At 45.2% G+C, this 26688-nt stretch overlaps 1 protein-coding gene across 2 annotated transcripts; it reads left to right on the top strand.

The window, feature by feature from the left end:
* The first annotated feature begins 2789 nt into the window (after positions 1-2789).
* Positions 2790-23137, top strand: LOC142576283 (glutathione S-transferase 1-1-like). 2 transcript variants are annotated; one of them, XR_012826820.1, is made up of 6 exons: positions 2790-3014; positions 5814-5872; positions 7609-7750; positions 10946-11116; positions 21206-21403; positions 22898-23137. XR_012826820.1 is itself a non-coding variant. In XM_075686337.1 (5 exons), exons 1-5 carry the CDS (start codon positions 2874-2876, stop codon positions 21341-21343), a joined length of 651 nt encoding a protein of 216 aa, XP_075542452.1. In that variant the 5' UTR covers positions 2790-2873; the 3' UTR covers positions 21344-22882. The 2 variants fall into 2 exon arrangements, 1 of the variants encoding a protein (XP_075542452.1); XM_075686337.1 differs by lacking the exon at positions 22898-23137 and having other exon boundaries at positions 21206-22882.
* Positions 23138-26688: the final 3551 nt, after the last annotated feature.

Raw genomic sequence — 26688 nt, 5'->3', positions numbered from 1 at the left:
GATGCGGTGGTTGTTGCAGCAGTTATAAGCAAGACGATCTACATGGGCAGTGCCCCCCAACTCAGGCCGCACCACTAGAGACACAGATTGAGCACTGACGCGAGCGAAACATGTGTTTAGCGGTTCAGCGGGCATAGTCTGAACTATGCTATGCTACACGGTGTTTATGCTATATTGTGCAAAAAACAATAAAATATGTCGGACTTACGCCCATAAAAACACTGCCGGATCCGTCTAACGTGCTTGTAACAAAAGTTGAAGGAAGCGCCGCACACACCTTTAGCCACAGCCTTTTGTCTGTGTGCGTCTGTCTGATTGCCGAGCTGTTGCATAAGCTCTTCTCTGAAGAATGTCAACAGCCTAAAAGCATCACGTAATGCGCTTGTTAAAATTGCTAGGCTCTCGCTACTGTGAAAATTCATATTTAAGCACATATGTATCAAGACGAATATGCGAGATAAAAGATTTCAGCTCTCCATGGTACAAGGGCGGTCTGTTTGCCACTTTCATCGCATACACATGAATAAAATCAAGTGTATACGTTGCCGTCAAATGCTTCCGCTCAATACGGGTTTGGCATTTCTGCCGCGTTTCATTGCAGATTGAAAAAAAGTACGATGTTAGCTTCCAACATAGAACCTGCGCCACATATTTTACGTCTCCTAATGAGGATGTGAGACGCTCTTTCACCCGACCTGGCCCTTGCATTATTAAACACCACATAATATCATCATCATTTGATGAGCATGACGCCGAGGATTGACATTTTCATTTTAAATTTGCTTTAATTTGGTTTGTTTGAGCACATCACTACACATTGAAAGGCACCCTAGAGGTGAGGAGAACGAAAAAAAGAGGTGCATTTCGGCAGCTTGGCTCGCCTCGCCACCCTCATCTTACAAAAGCAGCAACAAAACAGTTTGCAGAAGCTTTTTTACAACAGACATCTTTAGGATATATTCCTTAAAAGCAAACAAATAACCCCGATTTTCTTATTCGAAAAGCAAATTCGCTTGAAGTTCAAGCACGCGCTTTGTAAGCAATTTCAAGGCAGCTTGCGATAAGTGCTCTGTGCCTTGGTACAGCACCTTTCAGATTCAGTTGACATACATATTATTGTTCATTATAGCAGGAATTTCACAGAGAGCTGAAGTGGGGCACGATTTTTGTGCGATTGTAATTGTGACGGAAGAAGAGATGAAAGCAAGATGGTCGGACAAATAAACTTGCACCCATTACAAAGGACAGGTTTCAGATGTCGTGCGTGCAAGTTTAAGTGTCCGAGAACCTTGATTTAAAAGAATGTTTAAAATAACGTAAAATGAATTTTTTAACGTAAGCAGACTTCTTCACTTACGGGGAAATCCTGAAAGTGGCATCAGTTTTGGGATATTAATTTCAAAGATCAGGCAAGATTGTGTTGGCGTTCAGGTTCATACTTGAAAAAAAAAAAAAACGTGACAAGAACGCTCAAGAAGTGCACAGGAAAGGTGCTGACGGGTGCGCTTCTTTCGACGTTCTGGTCCGGTTTGCGCTTTTCAAACGTGAAAACTACCCAACTCGCCCGCGTCAGAACTGTAGCTTCTTCCATAACTGCGTGAATTATGTTTTCAGAAAGCAATACCAAATTTATGTCGTTGTGCATGCTGGAGGCGGATACTTGCAACATCCTGGCAGATGCGTTTTCTGGTCCTTTTTTATTCGCGTGGCTGTATTCACAATAGTTGCGTTACAGGTTCTGCAGTAAATTTACAGACCCCAGCACAAAAAAAGGTTCTGCAGAAAGTTCATTGACTTCCGGAAGAAAACGCTCTGCCTTAAAACTGGGTTCCTCTACGAAACAAAATAGGCCGACGCATATTGTGAGCGTCGGAGCAAGATACTGGGAAGTCCCAATTTTAGTTCCCATGTGCCAAACTAAATTGATGCACCAACTAAAAGTTGCGGCAACACCGACAGACCTTTGGCAACAGCTTTAAAAAAAAATCTAATTTCAAGAATATTCCGACAACACGCTTCGAAACTGAAAGAGGCGCTCCGCTGTAAGTACGGCGTTCATAAGTCAATGGTGGGAACAAAATGTGAACCGAAAGTTGTCGAAAAAATTTGCATAGCTCCGCGACTATTGGTGCAATGAAATTGACAAAAGATTTTTAAAACCGCGTTATTCGAACTTTCCTAGGTTCATTGTTTCATTTTTCTTCCACTAATTCCACTACGGTGACTGCGCACGCTCTCAATGGAGATAAGGCCGCTGCTATGCAATAACAGGAGGTAATACAAGCACTGCGCTGAAACCGACTGCGTGCTCACAAAGGTTTCATTGCGTCAGATCTACATACGCAGCTGGTAACAGAGTCTTCGGGACTGGATGGAAAGCACTTATCCGGTTTCGCATAGCGTACAAGCGCACACGTTGAAACCTAACGGCAGTATTTACTTGAATTCTGATGCGCATGGATAACGTACAAATAAATAATCAAAAATATGTTAAGTCAAAAGAAGCGAAATCGAAAGCACACTGAAGACCTAAATATATGACGTTGTACGTTGTCACTGTGTGTCGCGTTTGGTGCGTACGCGAAGCCTCCCTAGCTTTCCGCTGCGGGTTCAGTGCAGACTGTGCGACCCACAATCCCCATCTGTTCTTTTATTTTGCTGCGGTGCACGTACCTCCACTAATGCGACGCCGTGGCGGTACACCTGCCGTTGCGGCACCGGCTGGAGGCCCCGGCCTTAATGACGCTCCTTCTTCCGCCCTCCTCGCCACTGCTACTACTCGCCAGACACGAAACCAGCAATCTCTCAGTCGCGGTCTTTCGTTCTCTGTAAGCGGCAGCCAGAAAGGTGCCGCTTCTTCGTCGGCGATAACCATGCCTGTCGTGCTGTACAATCTAGTCGGCAGTCCACCGTGTGGCTTCATCCGCTGCTTGGCGAAACACATCGGCGTCGAGCTGAACCTCAACAACCTCGATTTCGCCAAAGGAGAACACCGCACCGAACAGTTCCTCAAGGTTAGTATACATGGTCTCTTTACTGCACCCTCGTGTATACACGCTGAAACTGTGCCTCGCTATGTTTCCTTAGCGCATTGTAGAAACATTGAACGCGCTTTCACGCACGCTCAGTCGTCTTCGTCAGAAAATATTTCCTTTCTTGACGCGAAGGTAACTAAGGCCACCTTCCACCCAAAACACATCTGTGGAAATGTTCAGACATTTGTTAACTACATAGAATTGCCTTTATTGTCGAATAAGGAACTGAATGAGTCATATTTTGTGATAAAGTTAGAAGTCGTTAATTTTCTTAACCGTGCATTGCTCCATGTATATAATACTTATCTATATACGACAGGAACAAGGTTTGGCATAATCATTGTACCTGACATTGCTTCTTTTATAACCTGGCGCATTATTTTTGTCTCTTCCTTCTCCGCCAGTGATTCCTCCCTGCTCATTTTTTCAGCCGCCTGACATTCTCGTACTCAGCATAAAACGATATTTCCAATTTAATGTGCAGCACAGTGTGTGACGGAACCCCAGAAGACGCGTGTTTAGAAACGAGTGCAGCTATACCCAATACAGCAGTGTGAGGTAAGGACAGTTCAGAGTACGCGATCCACGGCGAAAGCTTGCAATCGGCACCGGCAGGCCTCAGAAGCTTCGTTCGCGACGCGACGTCCTTGATCCCTTCTCAGAGGCTTCGTGTTCTCGACAGAGTAAGCGTGGACACTCGAGCGTTTCCCCGCGGTTTGCGTGTCTGCCGAGTGCTTCAGTGTGCATCTCTCGAGAGGCTTTTCTACGTTCCTCCGTTGAATCAGCCGCGGCGCTGTAGTCGGCAGACGAGGAAAGTGCGGCGCGACCTTGAGCCGTTGTCGCAAGCGGCGCTTGCACCATGATTTCAGGCGGTTTAATGATATTGTGCTAGCCAGCCAGGCTGGCTTGAGGACGCATGCACTCGCAGGCTTACATTCATTTGCAAACGAAATACCTATGTGCAACCCAGCCATAAACGTGGCAGTGTTTAATAACGATAAATTAGCCCCTTCACCGTTTTGGATGAGTCCTGCTTGCCCAAGGGGCTTCGACAAGCAGGGCTCGTTTGAAACGATTCAGGTGTCAATATCCAAAATTCGCATCGAGAATGCATGCGCCCCCAAAGTGTTTAGGACGAGTGCAGCACATCTTTGATGTGTTTCCCTTTGGGAGCTTTGGACGAGAGACATTCGTGCACGGCTTAATTTGTGTTTCAGTCGGCAGATGTAAATACGTGCCCAGTGATATATTTTTTTTTCTTCAACACCTGGAGTGCATTTTTGATGTGGCAGCCTTCATGTTAAAAATGGCAGCTCAAGGAGGCAACGTGTTTATCCCAGGCCGATCTTAATGAAAAAAAAAAGTATTTCTTTGTTCTCTTCTTCATGCGACGATCATGGTTCGGACTCGATTTGTACATTCTTTCAGGAGGCAAACAAAAACGTGATGATGGATGATATTGCCAGCTCCTCAGATGTAGAAGACGAAGAGAAAAGCACAGAGCAAAATGCGCGTATTAGGAGTGAAATTGGCGTGAACAGATGTACGGCGAAGAATGTACGGTGTCAGTTTTATTCTCAGACCTGTAAGAAGAGGACTTTGAGCTCACCAGCTGAATTTTTATAATATATGGAGTGTTTTGTAGGGGATGAGCTGGTTTTGATTATAGCCGATCCGCCTCTACGTGATTCCTTTTTTTGAGCTTTACCACAACGTGTGAAAGTTTTCTTAGTAAAATAACGCACTCTTAGCATGCTCAGATACAGGTACAGATAAACGAACAAATTTCTAATTTCTCTTATCATTCTGGTGATACCCAGCACGTGGTTGGTGCACATATACTATGGCGTGCTATAAACTTTAGTAACCTATCTTTATTTATTCCATGAGTCGATGACACTTTTTTGTCTGGAAGTCTGTTTTTTAGGAGAACAATACTAACAAACAGCAATAAAAATTACAACGCTGGGTAAGACATTTCTTCATAAAACAAAACGGCTAAGGGGGTTCAACTACGCGACAAGCTAAACAAGGTTTCTTTAAAGCACATTTAATGCAGACGTCAAGAGAAGGCTACGAAGTTCTTGAGCTAAACATCATTGTATCATAAATTGTTTTCTGAAATTTTGTAGATTAAGGAGGCACGAACCGATTGCCCGTTTCTGCACCGAGTACTCGCGTACGGGGCAGAAGCCTGGAGCCTTACGAAAAGGGTTCTACTTAAGTTGAGGACGACGCAACGAGCTATGGAAAGAAGAATGATAGGTGTAACGTTAAGGGATAAGCACATTGGGTGAGAGAAGAAACTCGAATTAATGACATCTTAGTTGAAATCAAGAAAAAGATAGGGGGGCATGAGCAAGACATGCAATGGGGAGGGAACATAACCGACGGTCATTAAGGATTACGGACTGGATTCCAAGGAACGGGAAGCGCAGCAGGGGGCGGCAGAAAGTTAGGTGGGCGAATGAGATTAAGAAGTTTGCAGGGACGACATGGCCAAAATTAGTACATGACCGGGGTAGTTGTAGAAGTATGGGAGAGGCCTTTGCCCTGCAGTGAGCGTAACCAGGCTGCTGCTGCCGCTGCTGCTGCTGCTGCTGCTGCTGCTGCTGCTGCTGCTGCTGCTGCTGCTGATGATGATGATGATGAACCAATTCGTGATTATTTCTCTTTACTGAAAGCAGCTTTCATCACATTTCTTTTCTTCTTTTGTTGGACTCACACACTGCCTAGCTCTGTTTGAGATAAGGCATCGTAATATTTGTTGTTTTGCAGGTCAACCCTTTTCACAAGGTACCTGCTATTGACGACGATGGCTTCATTGTCTATGAGAGGTATGAGTCATCGATCGTTCTTCTTGCCATAGATTCCGCCTCCATTAACCACATTCGCCGACAGGTGAATCCACCAGAGGCTCGAGATGAGACGATCATATGGCTCCACCAGAATTCGAACATTTTCCGGCCAACAAAGCTAATTGTCAGAGGAATATTACTGTGTGATTTGTTCAACGTCAGTCTGCCTAGATCTGTACGTCCTGGACAAAGACCGACAAACACGAGCGCTTGTCTGCATCGAAGAGCTCGTGTACGTTTGCCTGTAACGGCTTCGCGCTATACCGGCACAATTCAGCAACCACAATGTATTACGAGGCATCGCTAAATCTACCACACATTTCGATGTCCTCGATTTCCCGTCATGCTCCGCTCACGCGCTTCACTGTGGCTTTTATGAAGGCACGGTGCACTGCACACGGGCTTATGCAGTCGCTAGAAATTGCACTCGTCTTCCCGCCAGTTCAATTGAATTCTGGGGTCTGACGTGCCAACATCACGATTTGCTTATGAGGCATGCCGTAGTGGGGCACTCCCCTTTGATTTTGGCCACCAGGGCATCTTCAACTTGCCCCTGATGCAGGAGACGGTGGTGTTGCGTGTTGTTTTGCATCTCGCACCCCTCACGCCCCCCCCTCTCCCCCCCCCCCCCCCGCTTCCGTCAAAATGCGGCGGCGCCGGCGGGATTTCATCCCGGGACCTGACGATTAGCACCGTAAAATCATAGAGGCTAAACACCGCAGCAGGTTCCCGCCAGTTCGACACAGTCGGGCATCGCCTATACCTGCTTCAATCGAAAAACTCACATCGCGGTTTTGGTGGTCATATTCTAAAGCGGCTTTGTCCGGATGCCGTGTGCATGCTTTCTGTGAAAATATCAGGGCGTAATGTTCGGGCGACAAAGAACCAAAAGGCGCAGCCTGCAGAAATGTTCATCTATGTGATTATTATCCCCTATGGCGCCGTAGATTTGTCCTAACCAATTTATGGGCTCGTAATAATGACTTTAACGTGACGTACAACGTAAGATGCCCCGGCTAGTATTGTACAAACCTATATATTCTCTGCCGTAGAAAGCCTTTCAGCCATTATTCGGTGTCAGAATGATTTACCGGTGCCTTCAGCTCAGAAGTTTGTCGAATTTTAATTTGTGAGCTGGAGCATGCAAGGTATACATAAATACAGCAAAGACGGCGCTCTACCGCCAAAAACGCAGATTGCGTAAAGGAAGGAGGAAAGGGGGAGCGGTTTACGGCTATGCCAGTAAGGTTGTCGCAATGGGCGTTACTAACTTCTCTGCATATGACGGTAGACAGTATGGTAGTCCAAAAGCCATAGAACGGGGCTAGTTTTCTTTGCACAGGGCGAAAATTTCCAATGGCCGACACAGTGGCGGAAAGAAGTAAGAGAATGACAGCTGTGCAAGAAACTGAAGCGTGGCGCACGTGGCCCGCGTAAGGGCTGTCCGCGCCTTTTTGTCGCCGCCCAAGTCGTCATTGCTGCTAAATCTTTAATTGTAGCAGGCGAAAGAGCACGAGTTCTATGTATGAAAAACGTCTAGCAGCTCAGCCTGACCTTATGAGCTTTAAAGCTGGGGAAGGGGGTAAATGGGAACGAAAGTGAATGAACAGGCGATGGAGGCTTGTAGCAGTGGCTATTTTCCTGAACTAATGGTCACTCCGTTGAAGGATACGTGGCGCTACGTCAGATTCGTTTGTTTCGCTCGATCTGTGCAGCAACGCCATCGCCTACTACCTGCTGCGGAAGTATTCTCCTGAGTCGGAGCTGTACCCCGCGTGCATTGAGACGCGCACTCGCATCGACCAGGTGCTGGCAGCCGCCAGCAGCAACATACACCCGCAGCTTGGGGCCTTTTTCGTATGTAATCACTTCGTTGAAATACAGCAATAATCTACATTTATTGACACTCTGCTTGAAATATTGGTATATAGCATATATTCGGGATGAAAATTGGGCTAATAAAATAAACTCCATCTATTGAGGGCCTAATGCAGATGTAAATCTATAGAAACCACTTTTTGCGCACGCGTTAATGTCTCGGTGTGTGTGTGTGTGTGTGTGTGTGTGTGTGTGTGTGTGTGTGTGTGTGTGTGTGCGTGCGTGCGTGCGTGCGCGCGCGCGCGCGCGTGTGTGTGTGTGTGTGTGTGTGTGTGTGTGTGTGTGTGTGTGTGCGTGTGTGTGTGTGTGTGCGTGCGTGCGTGCGTGCGTGCGTGCGTCGTTCTGTGCGTGGGCCGGGCTCACACACAAAATGTTTGTTTCAGCTAACTTGTCCCAAACCTATACAACTCATTCCATATACCCGGTTGTATACAGCCAATTCAAGGTGGCGCAATGCCCCTTTCGAGCTACTCAAGCTACTCACCACAGACAAACTCATAGAGGAGCACATAGAAGCAGAATACACTCGCTTAACTCAATCTTTCACAGGACATTACACACTAGACACTCTGCAAATTCGCATACCAGAAGCCGACTCGACACTCCTACCAGTCCCCCGCCTCATGCACACTCAGCTCACATTAAAACCACTCTCTCAGAACACCCACGCCACCTATCATTCGGTCCGCCGCAAAGCCCGTGCAAAAGCTCCCCACAAATACTGCGGTTCCAAACCTCACGCCATGTGCGTGGGCGAAGCCTGTGCGGGCGAAGACGCGGCAGGTACGGTCATTGAGAATAGACTCCAACCCATCGCAACTCTCCATTTTCCTGATGCATCCACCCCGGAATCATCTCAAGAAGCGGCCACTACGCTTTCCCACACAGACACTGTCATCCGGGACGTCCCCACCAACTTAAAAACCGTTCTCCTAAATTTAGCACGAGAACGAGTCCACGAGACCACTTTCAGCATTCTAAGCCCGTCGTCCGTCAACCCACCCCGCCATGTAGAATGGCGCACTCTGGGAACCCCGGCAACGAAGTCGCCAATGACCATGCCCGCGGTCTCATCAACCAGGCAGCGGCGGGTACGGAGTCGGGCTCTTCCGGGGAGTGCGTGCACTCCTTCATCGATAGAGCTGACCCAGGCCTATCACGGTGAACGCCAGCTATACTCCCACCCTACCAATCCCTTGGCAGCTATCACAAAATATAATGGCGCCGCTTTCAGGCCCGCATTCTCAGTTCCCCCTATTCCCTCTACCGCATCCACGCGAGAGCATACACCCCCGCCTGTGCTCGATTCATCCACCCCCATGCTACCCTTAGCCACCTTATCTTTGAATGCCCGGCGGACCATTCACCACGGGACCCGGAGCTCCTGACAACTTGGGAGGAATGGGAGACCCTCCTGCGCTCGACGGACCCGGTCAGGCAGAAGATCGCCACTGACCGGGCCGCCCACGTCATGGAACTTTATGAACTTACAAATGTGTAGTGCAGTGGGTTCGTGCTGGGTCCCCGGAACCTACGTGCCTGAATCCCTTCGTCAAATAAAGTTGGTTCTGTCTCTCTCCGTAATAGATGAGCATTAGTGATTAGTCGACAATTAGTTTTAAGCATTTTCAAAGCAACCGTACGAACGCAAAACAGAAAGTTATGAGCATCGGAAAATATACTGTTCTTTTGTTTCCATGAATAAAAGTGCAGCATGTGGTAGATTTGTACCCTTACAGAAATTATCAATGAAGAAGGGGTTTCCCTGAAGGCGAGACGCATGAATAGGTGGTAACCGACAACGATTGTCACGAAGCGATGGTGCTGTGGTAGTTCAGGCCATACTGCTATCGGCCACCGAAATCTGATCAGCCTTTATGCATTCTGTCCACAGGAAAACTATTGCAGATTACAGATAATTCTCTATATCAATATTTCGCAGTACGATTTGTTCAGACGGGAACGTGATAAAAGTAGAAGCCATGATCATGGTCGTTCGTTTGAAGCCCGTTTAAATGTGCTGATTACGCTGCTAGCACATAGCTGCCACATACGGTTTTCTCAGCTCTGTGTGCGTTTTTGGTGCCCGGGAACGTCACAGACAGACGAAACATCATCATTGAATCAAAGCGTCACGATGTTTCCAAACAATCTCTCGAATATTGTACTGAACAGTTTGCGTATACGCCAATAGCTAGCAAGGCACAGCTAGTTAATTCTTTGCTGTTACGAAATGAGGCTTACTGCGAAAGTATTCTGATTTCACAGAAAGAGCAGCGAAGTTGCGTTCGTATAGTCCGCATCGTTTCTTTAATGTTTGGCACAAGGCATGTGAAACACGCCGCAGACAACATTCTGTTTTCTGCATTTATACGTGTAAACCTTAGTATGAATCGTTGTTCCACTGCACCGACATAGTATGGAAGTCAGGGGTAATGGAAAGTCACTGAGAAATGCCTTTGTTCTGCAGTAGAAATAAGTAGGTTTATGAAGGTGGTCAATGGTAATCATGAATATGTGCCTAAAGCCGCCTTCTACGTTAATTTTACCGCTCAAAGGCAAGATGCTAAATGAAGTTTGCGCCACGCTGCATCCGATTATATTCCACCTCGGACTGTCTACAGGTGGTTTATTCTACAAAATCTGACGACGCCGCTTCCAAGACCGACCATGATAAATTTCGATGTGATTGGGACTTGCATCTTTCCTAAGTATCGCGTGAAGTTGCATTAAGAGATGAAATTTTGCGTCCATCGACTCCTTAAGTGTACATCCTTGTATACTGAGAAACGTTTCCTGCCCGGTATTAAATATTTTTTGTACTCAAATGTGCCGCCGTTTTTGTTTTAGTAGGCGTGGAACTTGAAAACCTTGTCAATTTTGTGCTCTTACCAGTTCTTTTCTCAGAAAATGTTAGGCAACTATTAAAAACTAACTCCTTTTCCTTGCCTGTTTTTTAGTGATAATGGTTTATAGTTCAGAGTAGGGCTTTCTTCCGCGTTTTTACACCCCTACGTTTTCGCTCATTAATCGATGTACATTTTCTGTACATAGCCTCATGCGCAATGCGATTCTGCGCCTGTGAGACATTTAAATGAAATGTAAGAGTGAAATAGTAAGTTCTATTAGTGCGTAAATACATCGTACTAATGTATTTTTCCTTCTTCTACACAGCGTCCCCGCTACTTTAAGAGTACCAAACCAAGCGCAGAGGAGGTGAAAGCCTTCGAAGAAAACGTGGTCAAGAACCTTGAGAACCTCATCGGAGACAGCAAGTTCGCCGTGGGTGACAAGCTCACTGCTGCTGACCTCTGCCTAATAGGGCACGTGACCGTCTGTCTCGAGGTAAGCGTATGCATGTGCCGTCGCCTCGTTTTACGACAGCAGTAATGTCCAACGCCTCTTGCGCCGACTCCTTACTACGCGGGTTCCTGACCTATGAAACAGTCATTGGTTCGGTTATCAGCTGTATGCCAGAGATGTCTAGAACCTGATATTGAGAAAATTCTGATATCGGCAAAATTGAATCAGTAGAAAAAAAGCCGTACGCTTCATTTATTGTTGCTGGGACATCTGATCTAGTTCCCATTTTTATAAACCTCGAGCTCGTCATTCTCACAATTCTTTTTCACGTGTAGTATTTTCTAAGGTTTTTTTATGAATGTCATGATTAACTCTCCACAACTCCCTCTACTCAGCAATTACATCACACCTGCTATACCTGCACTCACAACACGCGACCATGCATGCGCTTAATATATGTCCTTTTGATAAATAACTACAGTGAAATGTTTTCCAACTGTTTTCCACATCATAAGCATAACTCTGGAGCACTTTACCTGGTCATACCTTATATTTACCGTCTACTGAATTCTCGTAAAATGTTAAAAGAAAAATTTCCTCTTACGCGGGTTGTTCAATGACGACTGAGACTAATGCTCTGAAATCATCATCATCATCATCATCATCATCATCAGCCTGGTTACGCCCACTGCAGGGCAAAGGCCTCTCCCATACTTCTCCAACAACCCCGGTCATGTACTAATTGTGGCCATGCCATGCCTGCAAACTTCTTAATCTCATCCGCCCACCTAACTTTCTCGCGCCCCCTGCTACGCTTCCCTTCCCTTGGGATCCAGTCCGTAACCCTTAATGACCATCTGTTATCTTCCCTCCTCATTACATGTCCTGCCCATGCCCATTTCTTTTTCTTGATTTCAACTAAGATGTCATTAACTCGCGTTTGTTCCTTCACCCAATCTGCTCTTTTCTTATCCCTTAACGTTACACCTATCATTCTTCTTTCCATAGCTCGTTGCGTCGTCCTCAATTTGAGTAGAACCCTTTTCGTAAGCCTCCAGGTTTCTGCCCCGTAGGTCAGTACTGGTAAGACACAGCTATTATATACTTTTCTCTTGAGGGATAATGGCAACCTGCTGTTCATGATCTCAGAATGCCTGCCAAACGCACCCCAGCCCATTCTTATTCTTCTGATTATTTCCGTCTCATGATCCGGATCCGCCGTCACTACCTGCCATAAGTAGATGTATTCCCTTACGACTTCCAGTGCCTCGCTTCCTATTGTAAATTGCTGTTCTCTTCCGAGACTGTTAAGCATTACTTTAGTTTTCTGCAGATTAATTATTAGACCCACTCTTCTGCTTTGCCTCTCCAGTTCAGTGAGCATGCATTGCAATTGGTCCCCTGAGTTACTAAGCAAGGCAATATCATCAGCGAATCGCAAGTTACTAAGTTATTCTCCATTAACTTTTATCCCCAATTCTTCCCAATCCAGGTCTCTGAATACCTCCTGTAAACACGCTGTGAATAGGATTGGAGATATCGTATCTCCCTGCCTGACGCCTTTCTTTATTGGGATTTTGTTGCTTGCTTTATGGAGGACTACGGTGGCTGTGGAGCCGCTATAGATATCTTTCAGTATTTTTATATACGGCTCGTCTACACCCTCATTCCGTAATGCCTCTATGACTGCTGAGGTTTCGACAGAATCAAACGCTTTTTCGTAATCAATGAAAGCTATATATAAGGGTTGGTTATATTCCGCACATTTCTCTATCACCTGATTGATAGTGTGAATATGATCTATTGTTGAGTAGCTTTTACGGAATCCTGCCTGGTCCTTTGCTTGACAGAAGTCTAAGGTGTTGCTGATTCTATTTGCGATTACCTTAGTAAATAGTTTGTAGGCAACGGACAGTAAGCTGATCGGTGTATAATTTTTCAAGTCTTTGGCGTCCCCTTTCTTATGGATTAGGATTATGTTACCGTTCTTCCAAGATTCCGGTACGCTCGAGGTCATAAGGCATTGCGTATACAGGGTGGCCAGTTTCTCTAGAACAATCTGTCCACCATCCTTCAACAAATGTGTTGTTATCTGATCCTCCCCAGCTGCCTTCCGCCTTTGCATATCTCCCAAGGCTTTCTTTACTTCTTCCGGCGTTACCTTTGGGATTTCGAATTACTCTGGACTAATGTCTCTTCCATTATCGTCGAGGGTGCCACTGGTACTGTATAAATCTCTATAGAAATCCTCAGCCACTTGAACTATCTCATCCATATTATTAATGATATTGCCGGCTTTGTCTCTTAACGCATACATCTCATTCTTGCCAATTCCTAGTTTCTTCTTCACTGTTTTTAGGCTTCTTCCGTTCTTGAGAGCATGTTCAATTCTATCCATATTATACTTCCTTATGTCAGCTGTCTTACGCTTGTTGATTAACTTCGAAAGTTCTGGCAGTTCTATTCTAGCTGTAGGGTTAGATGCTTTCATACATTGGCGTTTCTTGATCAGATCTTTCGTCTCCTGCGATAGTTTACTGGTTTCCTGTATAACGGCGTTACCACCGACTTCTATTGCACACTCCTTAATGATGCCCACAAGATTGTCGTTCATTGCTTCAACACTAGGCTCCTCTTCCGGAGTTAAAGCCGAATACCTGTTCTGTAGCTTGATCTGGAATTCCTCTATTTTCCCTCTTACCGCTAACTCATTAATCGGCTTCTTATGTACCAGTTTCTTCCGTTCCCTCCTCAGGTCTAGGCTACTTCGAGTTCTTACCATGCTGTGGTCATTGCAGCGCACCTTGCCGAGCACATCCACATCTTGTATGATGCCAGCGTTAGCGCAGAGTATGAAGTCTATTTCATTTCTAGTCTCGCCGTTCGGGCTCCTCCAGGTCCACTTTCAGCTGTCCCGCTTGCGGAAGAAGGTATTCATTATCCTCATATTATTCTGTTCCGCAAACTCTACCAATAACTCTCCCCTGCTATTCCTAGTGCCTATGCCATATTCCCCCACTGCCTTGTCTCCAGCCTGCTTCTTGCCTACCTTGGCATTAAAGTCGCCCATTAGTATAGTGTATTTAGTTTTCACTCTCCCCACCACCGATTCCACGTCTTCATAGAAGCTTTCGACTTCCTGGTCATCATGACTGGATGTAGGGCCGTAGACCTGTACAATCTTTATTTTGTACCTCTTATTAAGTTTCACAACAAGACCTGCCACCATCTCGTTAATGCTATAGAGTTCCTGTATGTTACCAGCTATATTCTTATTAATCATGAATCCGACTCCTAGTTGTCTTCTCTCCGCTAAGCCCCGGTAACACAGGACGTGCCCGCTTTTTAGCACTGTATAGGCTTCTTTCGGCCTCCTAACTTCACTGAGCCCTATTATATCCTATTTACTGCCCTCTAATTCCTCCAATAGCACTGCTAGACTCGCCTCACTAGATAACGTTCTAGCGTTAAGCGTTGCCAGGTTCATATTCCAATGGCGGCCTGTCCGGAGCCAGTGATTCTTAGCACCCTCTGCTGCGTCGCAGGTCTGACCGCCGCCGTGGTCAGTTGCTTCGCAGCTGCTGGGGACTGAGGGCCGGGGTTTGATTGTTGTGTTCATATAGGAGGTTGTGGCCAAGTACTGCACCAGGGTGGCCAATCCTGCTCTGGTGAGAGAGTGCGTTACCGGTTCTGGTCACCGGGATCAGGCCACACTCCAGGCCTGTTTGTGCAATTTTATCAACACGCGGATTTTTTTTAATCCGTTGGAAAATTGCCGGCACCGGGATTTGAACCACGGACCTCTTGCACGCGAAGCGGGTGTTCTACCTCTATGCCACCGCTGCAGACTCTGAAATATTTATTTCTAAAAATTGGTAATCGGTGCTTTCATCTTTTTCTATATACTCTCATTATGTTGAAAGCACGTGTCGCGTCTTTTGTACCAATCTAAGGTAATGTCAGCGAAGTCATCTTTTTACACCTACTTCTGTATCGCCTCAATGTCTTCCCTATACTTTGTTTAATGTCAAAGCCACGTACCTTTTTGCGGTGACGTGCATAAAAAAGTCCAAGAGTGCTGCAACTGAACTGTAAAGCACAATTAAATTAAATTATGGGTTTTTACGTGCCAAAACCACTTTCTGATTATGAGGCACGCCGTAGTCGAGGACTTCGGAGATTTCGACCACCTGGGGTTCTTTAACGTGCACCTAAATCTAAGTACACGGGTATTTTCGCATTTCGCCCCCATCGAAATGCGGCCGCCGTGGCCGGTATTCGATCCCGCGACCTCGTGCTCAGCAGCCCAACACCATAGCCACTGAGCAACCACGGCGGGTGAACTGTAAAGCAGGTCATTGAATTGTGACGATGCTTCGCAGAATTATAAAAAAACGAAGTTACTTTGACATGTAGTAGGAAATTGGTGCACGCGTAGATATGCACTGGAGGCGATTTTATGTACGTACCAAAAGATCATTTTACTGATTGATGCGAACTAGGCGCGGTAGAAGCAGTTGGAAGCGCGGTTTCACTTACTGCGATGCATATAAGAAGCGTAAAAATTGACGAATTATATATTTCCAGAAATATATATTTCAGAGCACCAGTTTCAATCTTTGTTGAAACGCGCAAATATATATTACGGTCCCGGCTGCTAGCACAGCCTTGGAGGCTACACTATGTGAAAATAATGATTAAATCTGAAATTTAGGCTTACTCTGTGCACGCATATTTTACGCCGTCATTGTGGAGTACCCACAGCAGCCACGATGGGTTTGCCCTGCACTGAAACCGACGAGGCTTCGGCAGCTCGCAACAGTGGGACATTCGCCCCATAATATAAGCGATTACGCTGCTTGGATGCAGGGACCACGTTATCAAACCTCTTGGACTTCATTAGATCCGCAAATCTGTTTATTCATTTAATGATCCTTATTCACCCCGTTCCCAGACCCCTGTATGCGCTGAGGCATTTACCCTCGCATTAAAGAAATACCTCCAGCTAGAAGTAGTAACGAATAGGTTACATAGGCTCCTTCTATAACTAACGATAAATTTAGAAGTTCCTTGCAAGACATGAAGCGCCAGGAGAAGATGGTTTAACAGTCGATTTAATCAAAGATGGAGCAGACATACGAGGTCTCTTAGAAAAGTATCCGACCTTATTTATTTTTATGGCGAACGCCTGATGAATATGAAACAAGCGCGCTTGCATCAGCCGATATTGAACCTTCGTACGCATGCGCGAATTTTTTCCCGCCTGCCGATAGTGTCTGAGTGGGCAGCGTCCGCAGCGTTTGAGTGGGGTAGTGCGCAGTGCTCTCGTCGGTTTTTTATTGCAAGGAAAATGGCGGAGCGACTGGAGCACAGCTCCTGCATCAAATTTTGCCAGAAACTGGGGGACAGCCAAGTGGAAACCATTCGAGAGATTAAGAGGCTTTCGGTGTCGATGCTACAAGGAGCACACAGATTAAGGAGAGTTACAACAGGTTTAAAAAAGTCCGCGCATCAGTGGAGAGTGAGCCACGCTCCGGTCGGCCATCAACATGTCGAAATGATCAGGTTATTGCCGAAGTGAACGCAGTGGTGATGCGGGACCGTCGTGTGACTATCCGAGAAATTGCGGAAGAGTTGGACATCAGCATTTTTTTGCACATTCCATTATTACCAATGATTTGGCCATGAAGAAAGTTGCGGCGAAATTCGTGCCGAATGTGCTCACGGTGTAGCAAAAGCAACTTCGTGTTGAAGTCTCAGAAGACATGCTGAATTCTACAAACAGTGATGCCGACTTCCCGAACACCATAATCACTGGTGACGAGTCTTGGGTTTACGGGTATGACTCGAAAAGCAAATCCCAGTCATCACAGTGGAAGCATTCCACGTCACCAATACCAAAGAAGGCCCGCCATGTGCACAGCAACGTCAAAGTGATGCTGACTGCTTTCTTTTACTCCCGTGGTGTGGTACACCACGAGTGCGCACCATAGGGTCAAACAACCACCAAAGAGTACGACAGGGATGTCCTTCGTCGCGTACGGGATGTTATGCGGCGCAAGAGACCGGAGCTGTGGTCAACAGGAAATTGGTGAATCCATCACGACAATGCTCCTGCACATTCCTCGCCCTCGATTCAGAATTTTTTGGCGAAAAACCTGACTTCTGTAGTTCAACAGGCGCTTTACTCTCCTGATATGGCCCCCTGCGACTTCTGGCTGTTTTCCAAAATTAAGAGACTATTGAAAGGAGCGCGGTTTCAGACAAGAGAGGATATGATGGCTACAAAGGCAGCTAAGCTAAACCTCATTGCAAAAGAGGCCTTCTCGGAATGCTTCCAACTATGGCAGCACCGCTGGGAGAAGAGTGTGGAGTCCCAAAGCGACTACTTTGAGGGTGAATAGGTTTCAAACGCTCGAGTTATGCCAGTTTTCTTTTCTTCGGCCAAAAGTTGGATAATTTTCTAACAGGCCTCGTAGTGCTTCAAGAACTAGCGTTCCATTATACGAACTGTATATGGACTTCAAGGGTCCCAGAAAACTGGCAGAATGCCAACATTATACTAAACCACGAAAACGAAGACATTAATGAAATGAAATTCACCAAGACAATTTGCAATAGAATAAAGGCAACGCTGGACTTTAGCCAATCAAGGGAACAGGCTCGCTTCTGGAAGGGACACTCAACAATGGATAATATCCATCTCATGATCAGGTAATCGAGAAATCTGCAGAGTACAATCAACTTCTCTATGTGGCTTTGATAGATTAGGAAAAAGCATTTGATTCAATAGAGTTACCAGCAGTCATAGAGGCATTACGCAATCAAGGAGTACAGGACGCTTACATAAATATCTTGCAAACTATCTAGACATCCCACACCTACGTTAATGCTCCAGAAGAAAAGCAAGAAGGTTCCTATAAAGAAAGGGATCAGACAAGGATACACAATCTCTCCAATGCTATTCACTGCGTGCTTCGAAGATATATTCAAGCTATTAAACTGGGGAGGCTTAGGAGTAAGAATCAAAGGCGAATATATCATCAGCCTTATATTTGAACAAGATATTGCCATTTTCAGCAACACTGGGGACGAGTTACAACAAATGATTGAGGACCTTAACAGAGAGAGTATAAGAGGGAGGCTGAATATTAATATGCAGAAGGCAAAGATAATGATCAATAACCGGGCAAGGGAACAAGAGTTCAGGATCTCCTGTCAGTGTCTAGAAACTATGATTAAGTACGTTTACCTAGGTCAATTACTGACAGTGGAAGCTGATTATCAGAATGAAATTTACAGAAGAATAAAAATGGGTTCGAGTGCATGCAGCAGATATTGTCAGATTCTGAATAGAAGCTTACCAGTATCATTGAAAAGAACGTTGTAGAATAAATGCATTCTACCGGTATAATGCATGGAGCAGAAATTTGCAGTTTGACAATGAAGCTCGAGAACGAGTTAAGGACGGTGCAAACAACGCTGGAACGGAAAATGTTAGGCGTAACGTTAAGAGACACGGAGAGAGAGGCGTGCATCAGAGAGCAATGATGGATTGCCGATATTCTAATTAACATTAAAATAAAGAAATGGAGATGGGCAGGCCATGCAATGCGTAGGTTAGATAACCAGTGCACCGTTTGGGTTAAAGAATGGATGCCAAGAGAAGGGAAGCGCAGTCGAGGAAAGCAGAAAACTAGGTGAGGTGATGAAATTCCGAAATTCGCAGGCGCTACTTGCAATTGGTTAGCGCAGGAGAGGGGCAATTGGAGATCGCAGGGAGAGGCCTCCGTCCTGTAGTGGACATAAAATACGCTGACGATGACGATGTTGTGCCTCCAGGCCACGGCGTCGGCTTCAGTTTCTAGAAATGGCGACGAGAAATCAAACTTATACCACGAACGACACTGGGCATCGAACTGGCTTCTGATGCAGCCACGTGAAGTTTGGAGGCAGCTGCGTGAACCGCGAAACTATCGCACAATATCCGCACTTTGCCATTTGTTGGCTGTTTCTTGAACCACGCAGAATCAGGTGGTCCTGGCATCTGTGAATTAATGTCGGATACTACGGCGGACAGTAGGTGGTGTACAAATTGAGTCCCGAATAACCGCTTTCTCTAATAAACGGAAAGAGATCGCAAATGCAATGCTTTGGCAGGCTGTATGCGCAGGAAGTCATTGCAAGAGTTGGAAACACGTGAAGTCCGCCAAGTTATGAACACAACCTATAGTGTAGCCGTCGAAGGATACAACAGGTCGCACTGTGTGCGTCGAGAACGAAGGTATAGGCGTCTTAGCTGTCGCAGCGAAAGGGTTGAGTGTTGCAGGATATACTGAAATCTACTTATGTTTTTAGCCTCTTAAGGATACAAGCACTAGATTCGTTAGCATGTGCATAGCTAAAGACGGTGCCTAAAACCATGACGTCTGTGACGCGTTTTTTGGCTCGCGCATTGTTTCCGCCGCATGCAACCAGCAAAAAGCATAGGCTTGAAGATTTGCCTCTGGTTCGCCACCACTCTGGCGTAAATTTGTACATCACCTACTACAAGTTAATAATGCGTAGAGATATTCTCAGCTTGAGTAGAAAAGGGAAGAAAGCAGTCAGAAAGCCGTCCATCTGGTAGCGACATGGAGACACACGGAGTTTGTGGGCTGTCAATCACGAAAAAATATAAGGCCTAAAGAAAGTTTAGCTCGTGTCCTAATAATATGCAACCAATTGAAATATATACAAAGCACAGGAACACTTTCACGAGACCACACCTGGCTAGGCCGATTCTTGAAAATATTGTTGCATTTGAGATAGCAGGGTAACCGGCAATGATCGTAAGTTCTCACGTAGAACCTCAAATGTCTTGCACAAACGTCTAAAATTGGTAGGGTAAAAAAAGTTGAAGCACGATGTCTGCAAACTCGTAATTCTCCATCAAAACATTATTCGAAGTTCTGTAAGGTACATATGTTAGTGCATCTAACGCGGACAAATTTCATGTATAAATTTATAGCTAAATGTACACATGGGTTATGTAATATTCCTACTCGCAAATAGCGGCATTTTCCTGAGCATGGAGTGATATGCGAATTTTGTCTGCGTTAGATGTTACATTAGGTGCAGTTTATAGAAGTGTGATAGCACTTTTCATTGTTGAATTACAAAGTTGTAAACTTGATAGATTAGCTTGTCATAATGTTGCGATTTTGGGTAATTTATATAAAAAGTATATTGTCTAAATAAAAACATCTGTTTCTAACCGTCACTAGACTTACTACTAATTCGGTGAAGTGATTGCCGAGAAGAACAATTTATTCGATCCCATGTGAGCGAGCTTCCTCGAACGAACATAAGGATCACCATAATGTAGAGTTATTCTATGAAACCTTAACGATGATAATTTCAGAGGAGGCAGTGGAAGTCAGCGGCAGAACACTAAGAAAGGAAACAAGCAAGCTGTCCAATGCAACACAGGAGTCTATAATGAGTCAAGAGAGCACGATAATGTGGAGCCCCGGAAATTAGGACAGCCTGGCTGAATTATGCACATTTCTGAACACGAAAAATAGCCTGCATTCTAGAATGAGAAAGGCAGAAAAAGCATGGTGTGCATGAAGTCAGCAAAGAAAATATTCAGACTTGTCAGGAGAAAGATTCACGGAGTCCAATATAAACAGGACTTTGTCTTAAGCAAAAATGATTATATAACTGTGCACTTTTCAGACCGGCAACCCAACCCAGAGAAGATGTCGTTGCACAAAACAAATGGTACCTTCGTGCGTGGTCATAGGGGTGAAGCAGCACTTTGCATTGTTTAGTCTGGCGGAAATCTGACAGGAGAACACGGTATAACACTTTACGATGAGATAAGCCAGGGACATTGTTCTCGCAAGGATTGTGGGCATGCATAATCAACATCAGCAGACATAAAGTCCACCACATAATTGCGAATATACAAATTGTTATTGTTCCACAGAAGAAGGAAGTTAAGGGAGTAAACATTTAGAGCCGATGAGAATTATGTGATGACACCAATCCATACAATTACATATGCTCAGTTGTTCATGCGTAGTTCAGTGCTAGTCAAGGGCCTCTTGCTTAACTAATGCCTGTCGATGCATTTTTTCCTTTCAGTTTCCTTGTTTCGACAAAGCAAAATACCCCAAGCTTACAGCCTACTATGAACTTGTGAGGAATACGCTCCCCTACTACCAAGAGATCTTCGGGCCTGTCACTGCTCAAACCAAGCAACTCTGGGACCGGCTGAAGTAGCCACTATTCGTCCCTCTTCCCCAGAGGAACTGAGACTGAGCCAGAAGAGGGATGGGAGCGGTAGGAGTGTTAAAATGAAGATAAGCTGGTTTGCTACTGTACATTGCGAAACTGTGGGAGATTGTAATATTTATCGTAATGATGATCGAACAAAGCGATGTCATTTTTTCACTGTGTCATGTGATTATTATTTTAGATTTAACCTTTCCTTACCAATTTGTTGTCATATTAAATTACACAGTTTCACTCAAAACCGCGTTGCACCTAAAATAGCAAATGCCGGTCTCGTGCCCTTGTCACCATATGGTGGAATACGATGCGCAGCAGTGTGCTGAAGTAAAAACGCGTTTCATGCTCATGAATAGCAACGAAGTGTATACGATTCAATAGCAGGCTGCACATAGTGAAATGCGAGCACTAGCGACCGGATACGTTGAGTGAGGAGGCTGCAGAAATAGCTCATTGAGTAGAGTGTCCCGTCTATAGAGAGAACTATTTGGTTAGTAATTTCACGTCGCAGTTTGAGGAGTCATTGCCAAGAGCTCGCACCTGCTGGTCCTCATCTATCAGTTGGTAGTTTGCGGAGGCTGCTCTCTGCCGGTGCTTGTTCTTCACCGGGCCAAATATCTCGGGCGCTAGTATTGTTGCTCGCGTGATCTTCGTTGCATCGCAGGCCTGGTCTGGCCAGGTTTCCCGCTCGTCTAGTTTCGCAGCATTTCACAGTCCCAACAATTATCCTCCGCGGTCGCTTACTAGCTGTAACGTCGCACTGCTGCGCTAGAGGTCGCGCGTACGATAGCGAAAGCGGCGGCCTCATTTCGGTAGTGGTTAAAGGGATATAAATGCTCGCTTACGCGAATTTAGGGGCACCTTATTGAACGTCAAGTGCCCAGATTATCCAGTACCTCCCACTTCAGTGGGCCACATAAACACATCCTAGCTAGCTTTGGTGCTTTAAACTTACCGTATTTAATTAAAATCATAACTCTTCCAACAACTCGCTTAGGGGGTGAAACGTCTGGAACGTCTACACTATACGCATGGCCAATACATGAATTGCAGCACAACAGCGACAAAACAGTCGCAGTACTGCCTTCACTATTTGATGTTAATAAAGAGGTACCAAAAGGAAGGACAATTTCTCTTTAGATGCTTCTAATTTAGGGAAAATTAACTGTTTTCTACTAGGATTCGGCTAATTGTGCGAAAAGTCTTCTACCTTACTTTACATCTGTGTTTAGCCAACAGCGCTGCGTGTGAAGTTTTTCTACTGCCAGAACCTTTTTCTGGCTGTCTTAAGTTTTTATGTGCTTCATTAACTCATGCTGCCGTGAACTGCTCTGCATGATTTATACGATAAAAACCACTCATTTTTAGCACCGATGAGTTTTGTTTAGTGTAATAAAGCTTCTTTGCCCGACAACAGCTTAGAAGATCACCATGGGTAAATCCTCATGTTTGGGCCGCGTCGCTTCCTGCCGCAGTGGAAAATTGCTAGATAAATAAAAACTTCTTCTGAGTCAAATTTCCACTTGTTTATTTTGTTTATTTCAGATTGCTGCAAGCGTCTGTGTGGCAAGCAAATGTGGAACAACTCAAACATGCGTGTATTAGGCACAACAAACGCATATTAAGAAGAATTGCGCAATGGAGTGTGGCAGTACTGCGTACAATGATTTTGACTGAAATAACATGAATCCCCATGAAGCCACCTTTAAAATCACTTGCGAAATATTTGTGGCACCTGGTTGCCTAGGGCAGGTTCAATAAAACAGCTCGTGAACTTGCATTGTGCTTATCAAGAATAAAAAAAATTGTTCGGCGCATAATTATTAATGGACCCAGCCATACATCGGGGCTAGTTAGCGACAAACACCTTTTCGCATAGTACACGAAAAAAGATGAAGAAATATGTCACGTTTCTTTGCGTTGATAAAATGCAGTCTACAATGTGTAGGAGGCACTGCGCCACACGATCTACGCATGCAGTCGATTTATATATTCGAGAACTTACTCGACATCTGCGTTCCCTGGGTGAGCACTCGGACGTGAAATTTTATTAGACTTTGAAGCGTTTACTCAGAGGACGGAGAAAGGAGGCCGTTGTGATCGCGCTGTGAGCATGCATTTGCAATAACAAATTGTGATTGTTATATATAACCTGGCACATACTAAGAAGCCCAAGTTGTTTCTGGGTTAGATGGCGAATTCTCTATGGACGAGTGTTGGCTACAAGCAACATACCAGAAAAAGAAGTGTTTTGCGGAGTTTGGTCTAGAATACGAAGTTTCTACCTATGTGTCTTCCCCTAACACTGAATGACACGCAGCAAGCGTAGTTTTCATGCGATCAGTATTATTAGCCTCCTTCATGCATTGTGAATCTATCTATCTATCTATCTATCTATCTATCTATCTATCTATCTATCTATCTATCTATCTATCTATCTATCTATCTATCTATCTATCTATCTATCTATCTATCTATCTGTCTGTCTGTCTGTCTGTCTGTCTGTCTGTCTGTCTGTCTGTCTGTCTGTCTGTCTGTCTGTCTGTCTGTCTGTCTGTCTGTCTATCTATCTATCTATCTATCTATCTATCTATCTATCTATCTATCTATCTATCTATCTATCTATCTATTTTCTTACACCTACCTGAGTGGGCCAAGTGCACTACCAGCTTGAGCGACAAGGTAAGTGATTGGGGTCGTGCATCGTGGTGGTTGTTCCATCGCCGTAATTTCAGCTTAGTCATCTGTGTCTCGTCATGTCTTTGTCAAATGCCTTCTACGCCGATTTAGTGACCTAAGTTGCCTCGTTGCTTGCGACACAAGGCATTCCTTATGGTCGCGATGCCATCGCAGTCACTACTTCGTTGTCACTACAGCTGTGTCATCAGCCTCTCGTCATGTCGACGTCATCACGCCCTCGGCGTCATATAGTCGTCATGCATTTGTTGTCATAATGTCATCGGGGCGCCATTACAATCGTGCCATCCTTGTCACTGCAGCTTCGACTACCAGCTCTCGTCATGGCGCGGACATCACGGCTTCAACATCGTACAGTCATCGTGATACAGACGTCGTTATGCCATAATTAAACATCTGTCGTCAGCCCGTTGTCTCCATTCCATGGTCCGCCGTTGTCTTCATGGCCGCATCCTACCATCATCGCCGTGCATTCGATGTCGTACCATTGGCGTGATGCCTTCGGGTTCTGGGCCGGGTCATCATGCTGCCATCTTTGTACAATCGTCGTCACTCAGTCGTCACCGCGCCATTCTCACAACGCTGTCGTCGTCACGCTGTTGTTTTACCATGACTTCAAAAACAAGAACGCATTGTTGTCAAGCCGTCATCATCGTACCGCATTCGACTATCCATCGATGTCATTTCGTCTTCATCGTATTATTGTAATGATGTCATCAATAAATCTTGTAATTTTACCGCTGTCGTGCCTTCTTGTGTCATGGCGTCGGCACCAGATACTGTCATGCACGTGTTGTCCCGCGATTGTCGCCATGCCGTCATGGTGGTGCCATTGTCGTCATTTGATCTTCGTCATAAGGTAGTTGTTGAGCCGTGGTCGTTACGCAATCGTCGTCATGAACGCGTGATCATCTCGTTGTGCTCATTCAGTCGTCCGCATTCGGTGGTCATTGTACCATCATCATTGTTTCAGAATCCTCATCTCATTGTCGTCATGCCGTCATACAGCCTTTATTGTTATGTCGAACTTATTCCATTGTGGTTATGGCGTCATCGTCATACGTTCATACCCTCGTCTTGATGCTGATGGGTTACCTTTAAAAGTAAGTGTCATACTTAAATGGGCTGATGCCGCAGACAGTGCACATCGCCACATATCTGAAGCAACAGGAGTCTCAGAATGACCGCTAGATATTTTAAATAAACATGACTTCAGAAATACGGATTACCACTGTTTTGCAAGGGCATAATAATACTGCGATGATAATGTTATGCGCGTTGCCTTCGAAAGTCACCATGAGATGGGTTCTGCCGTACGTTCTTTAGTTTAGAGCAGCAACACTGTAAGAGCAAGAAAAGTTTGGAGCGTGACACACAGTCTTGAAAGCAAGGTTAGAAGAGGCAAAGTGATGCAAGCTATCTGGCTACAATTTCGCCGCACATGTGATGTTAAGCAAATGAAATGTACACCTGTGGTTCAGACACGACCAGAGATGTCGGCACAAACTTCAAACGAAGCCTCAGAAGAAACGGGGTTAACGGCGTTTTTTCAATTACATCATAAGAACCCATCATACAAACATACTAAGGACAACACAGGGGAAATTACTTCTATTTAGTTATTGAAGTAAAGAAATTATAAATTAGTGGAATTGAAAGAGGATGAAAAAAAACTTGCCGCAGGGGGGGGGGGCGATCCCATGGGGTCGCATTACGCGTGCGATGCTCCAACCAAGTGAGCTACCACGGCAAGGTTTCCCCATCAACTTCCTTGGGTACTTATGTTTTGCTACTAGAACTAACCTTGGGAGTGCTAGCCAGCGCCACCACTCGGAAAACTTGGTGGCGGATCTGGAAAATCTTTACTGCGAAGACGTGGGATCATTCCCCACCTGCAGCAAGTTGTTTGTTCATCCACATTCAATTCCATTAATTTAAGATTTCTTTATTTCGATTAGTAAGTACAAGTAATTTCGCCTGTGTTGTCCCTGGTGTCTTTGTTTGTTGGCTTCTTTCGATATGATTAATAAAAATCGGGCCCCTCGGTTAACACCGTTAATTCTAGTTCATTACGTAACTAGTCTCTTGAATCCGGTAACCTTGATGCCTTCAGGTAACCAGTCTGGGCTTACTGACCTGTTGCCTTAACCCAAAATGTTCACGTACTCGTGACGCCTGCAGCAGAAAGGACATTCCACATCCACCACTAAGGTTTGCGAGAGGTGGCATTGGCTAACACTCCCAAGGTTAGTTCTAGTAGCAAACCATTAATACCCGAAAAGCGAACGCGCAAATCCCGCTGCGGTAGCTCAATTGGTTAGAGCGTCGCACGCGTAACGGAATGGCGTAGGTTCGTTCCCCACCAACGGCAAGTTGTTTTTTTCATCCACTTTCAATTCCATTAATTTATCATTTTTTTATTTGAATTAGGAAGAACAAGTGATTTCCATTGTGTTTTCCTAGGTGTCTTCGTTTGTTAGCTTCTTGTGACAAGATTAAACGAAGCCTCATGGGGCTTGTTCCGAAGCAGACTTCCAGTTTCCTGACTAGGGTTTCCCCTATTGTTGGAAAGCATTATGAAACATATTTTTTCCTTAGTCATACTTATTCTCGGTGTGTATTGTGCATAAAAAGAGAAA

The sequence above is a fragment of the Dermacentor variabilis genome, chromosome 3 (genome assembly GCF_050947875.1).
Source record: "Dermacentor variabilis isolate Ectoservices chromosome 3, ASM5094787v1, whole genome shotgun sequence".
NCBI classification, from domain to species: Eukaryota; Metazoa; Arthropoda; class Arachnida; order Ixodida; family Ixodidae; genus Dermacentor; species Dermacentor variabilis.
The sequence above is the reverse complement of the archived record's forward strand: the minus strand, read 5'-3'. Positions and strand labels throughout refer to the sequence as shown.

Bases quoted from the DNA above. Each gene is read 5' to 3' on its own strand.
- LOC142576283 (XM_075686337.1), top strand. From the start codon at position 2,874: ATGCCTGTCGTGCTGTACAATCTAGTCGGCAGTCCACCGTGTGGCTTC. The intron at 7,751-10,945 runs GTATGTAATCAC...TCTTCTACACAG, and splicing joins CGCAGCTTGGGGCCTTTTTC to CGTCCCCGCTACTTTAAGAG. The intron at 11,117-21,205 runs GTAAGCGTATGC...TTTTCCTTTCAG, and splicing joins ACGTGACCGTCTGTCTCGAG to TTTCCTTGTTTCGACAAAGC.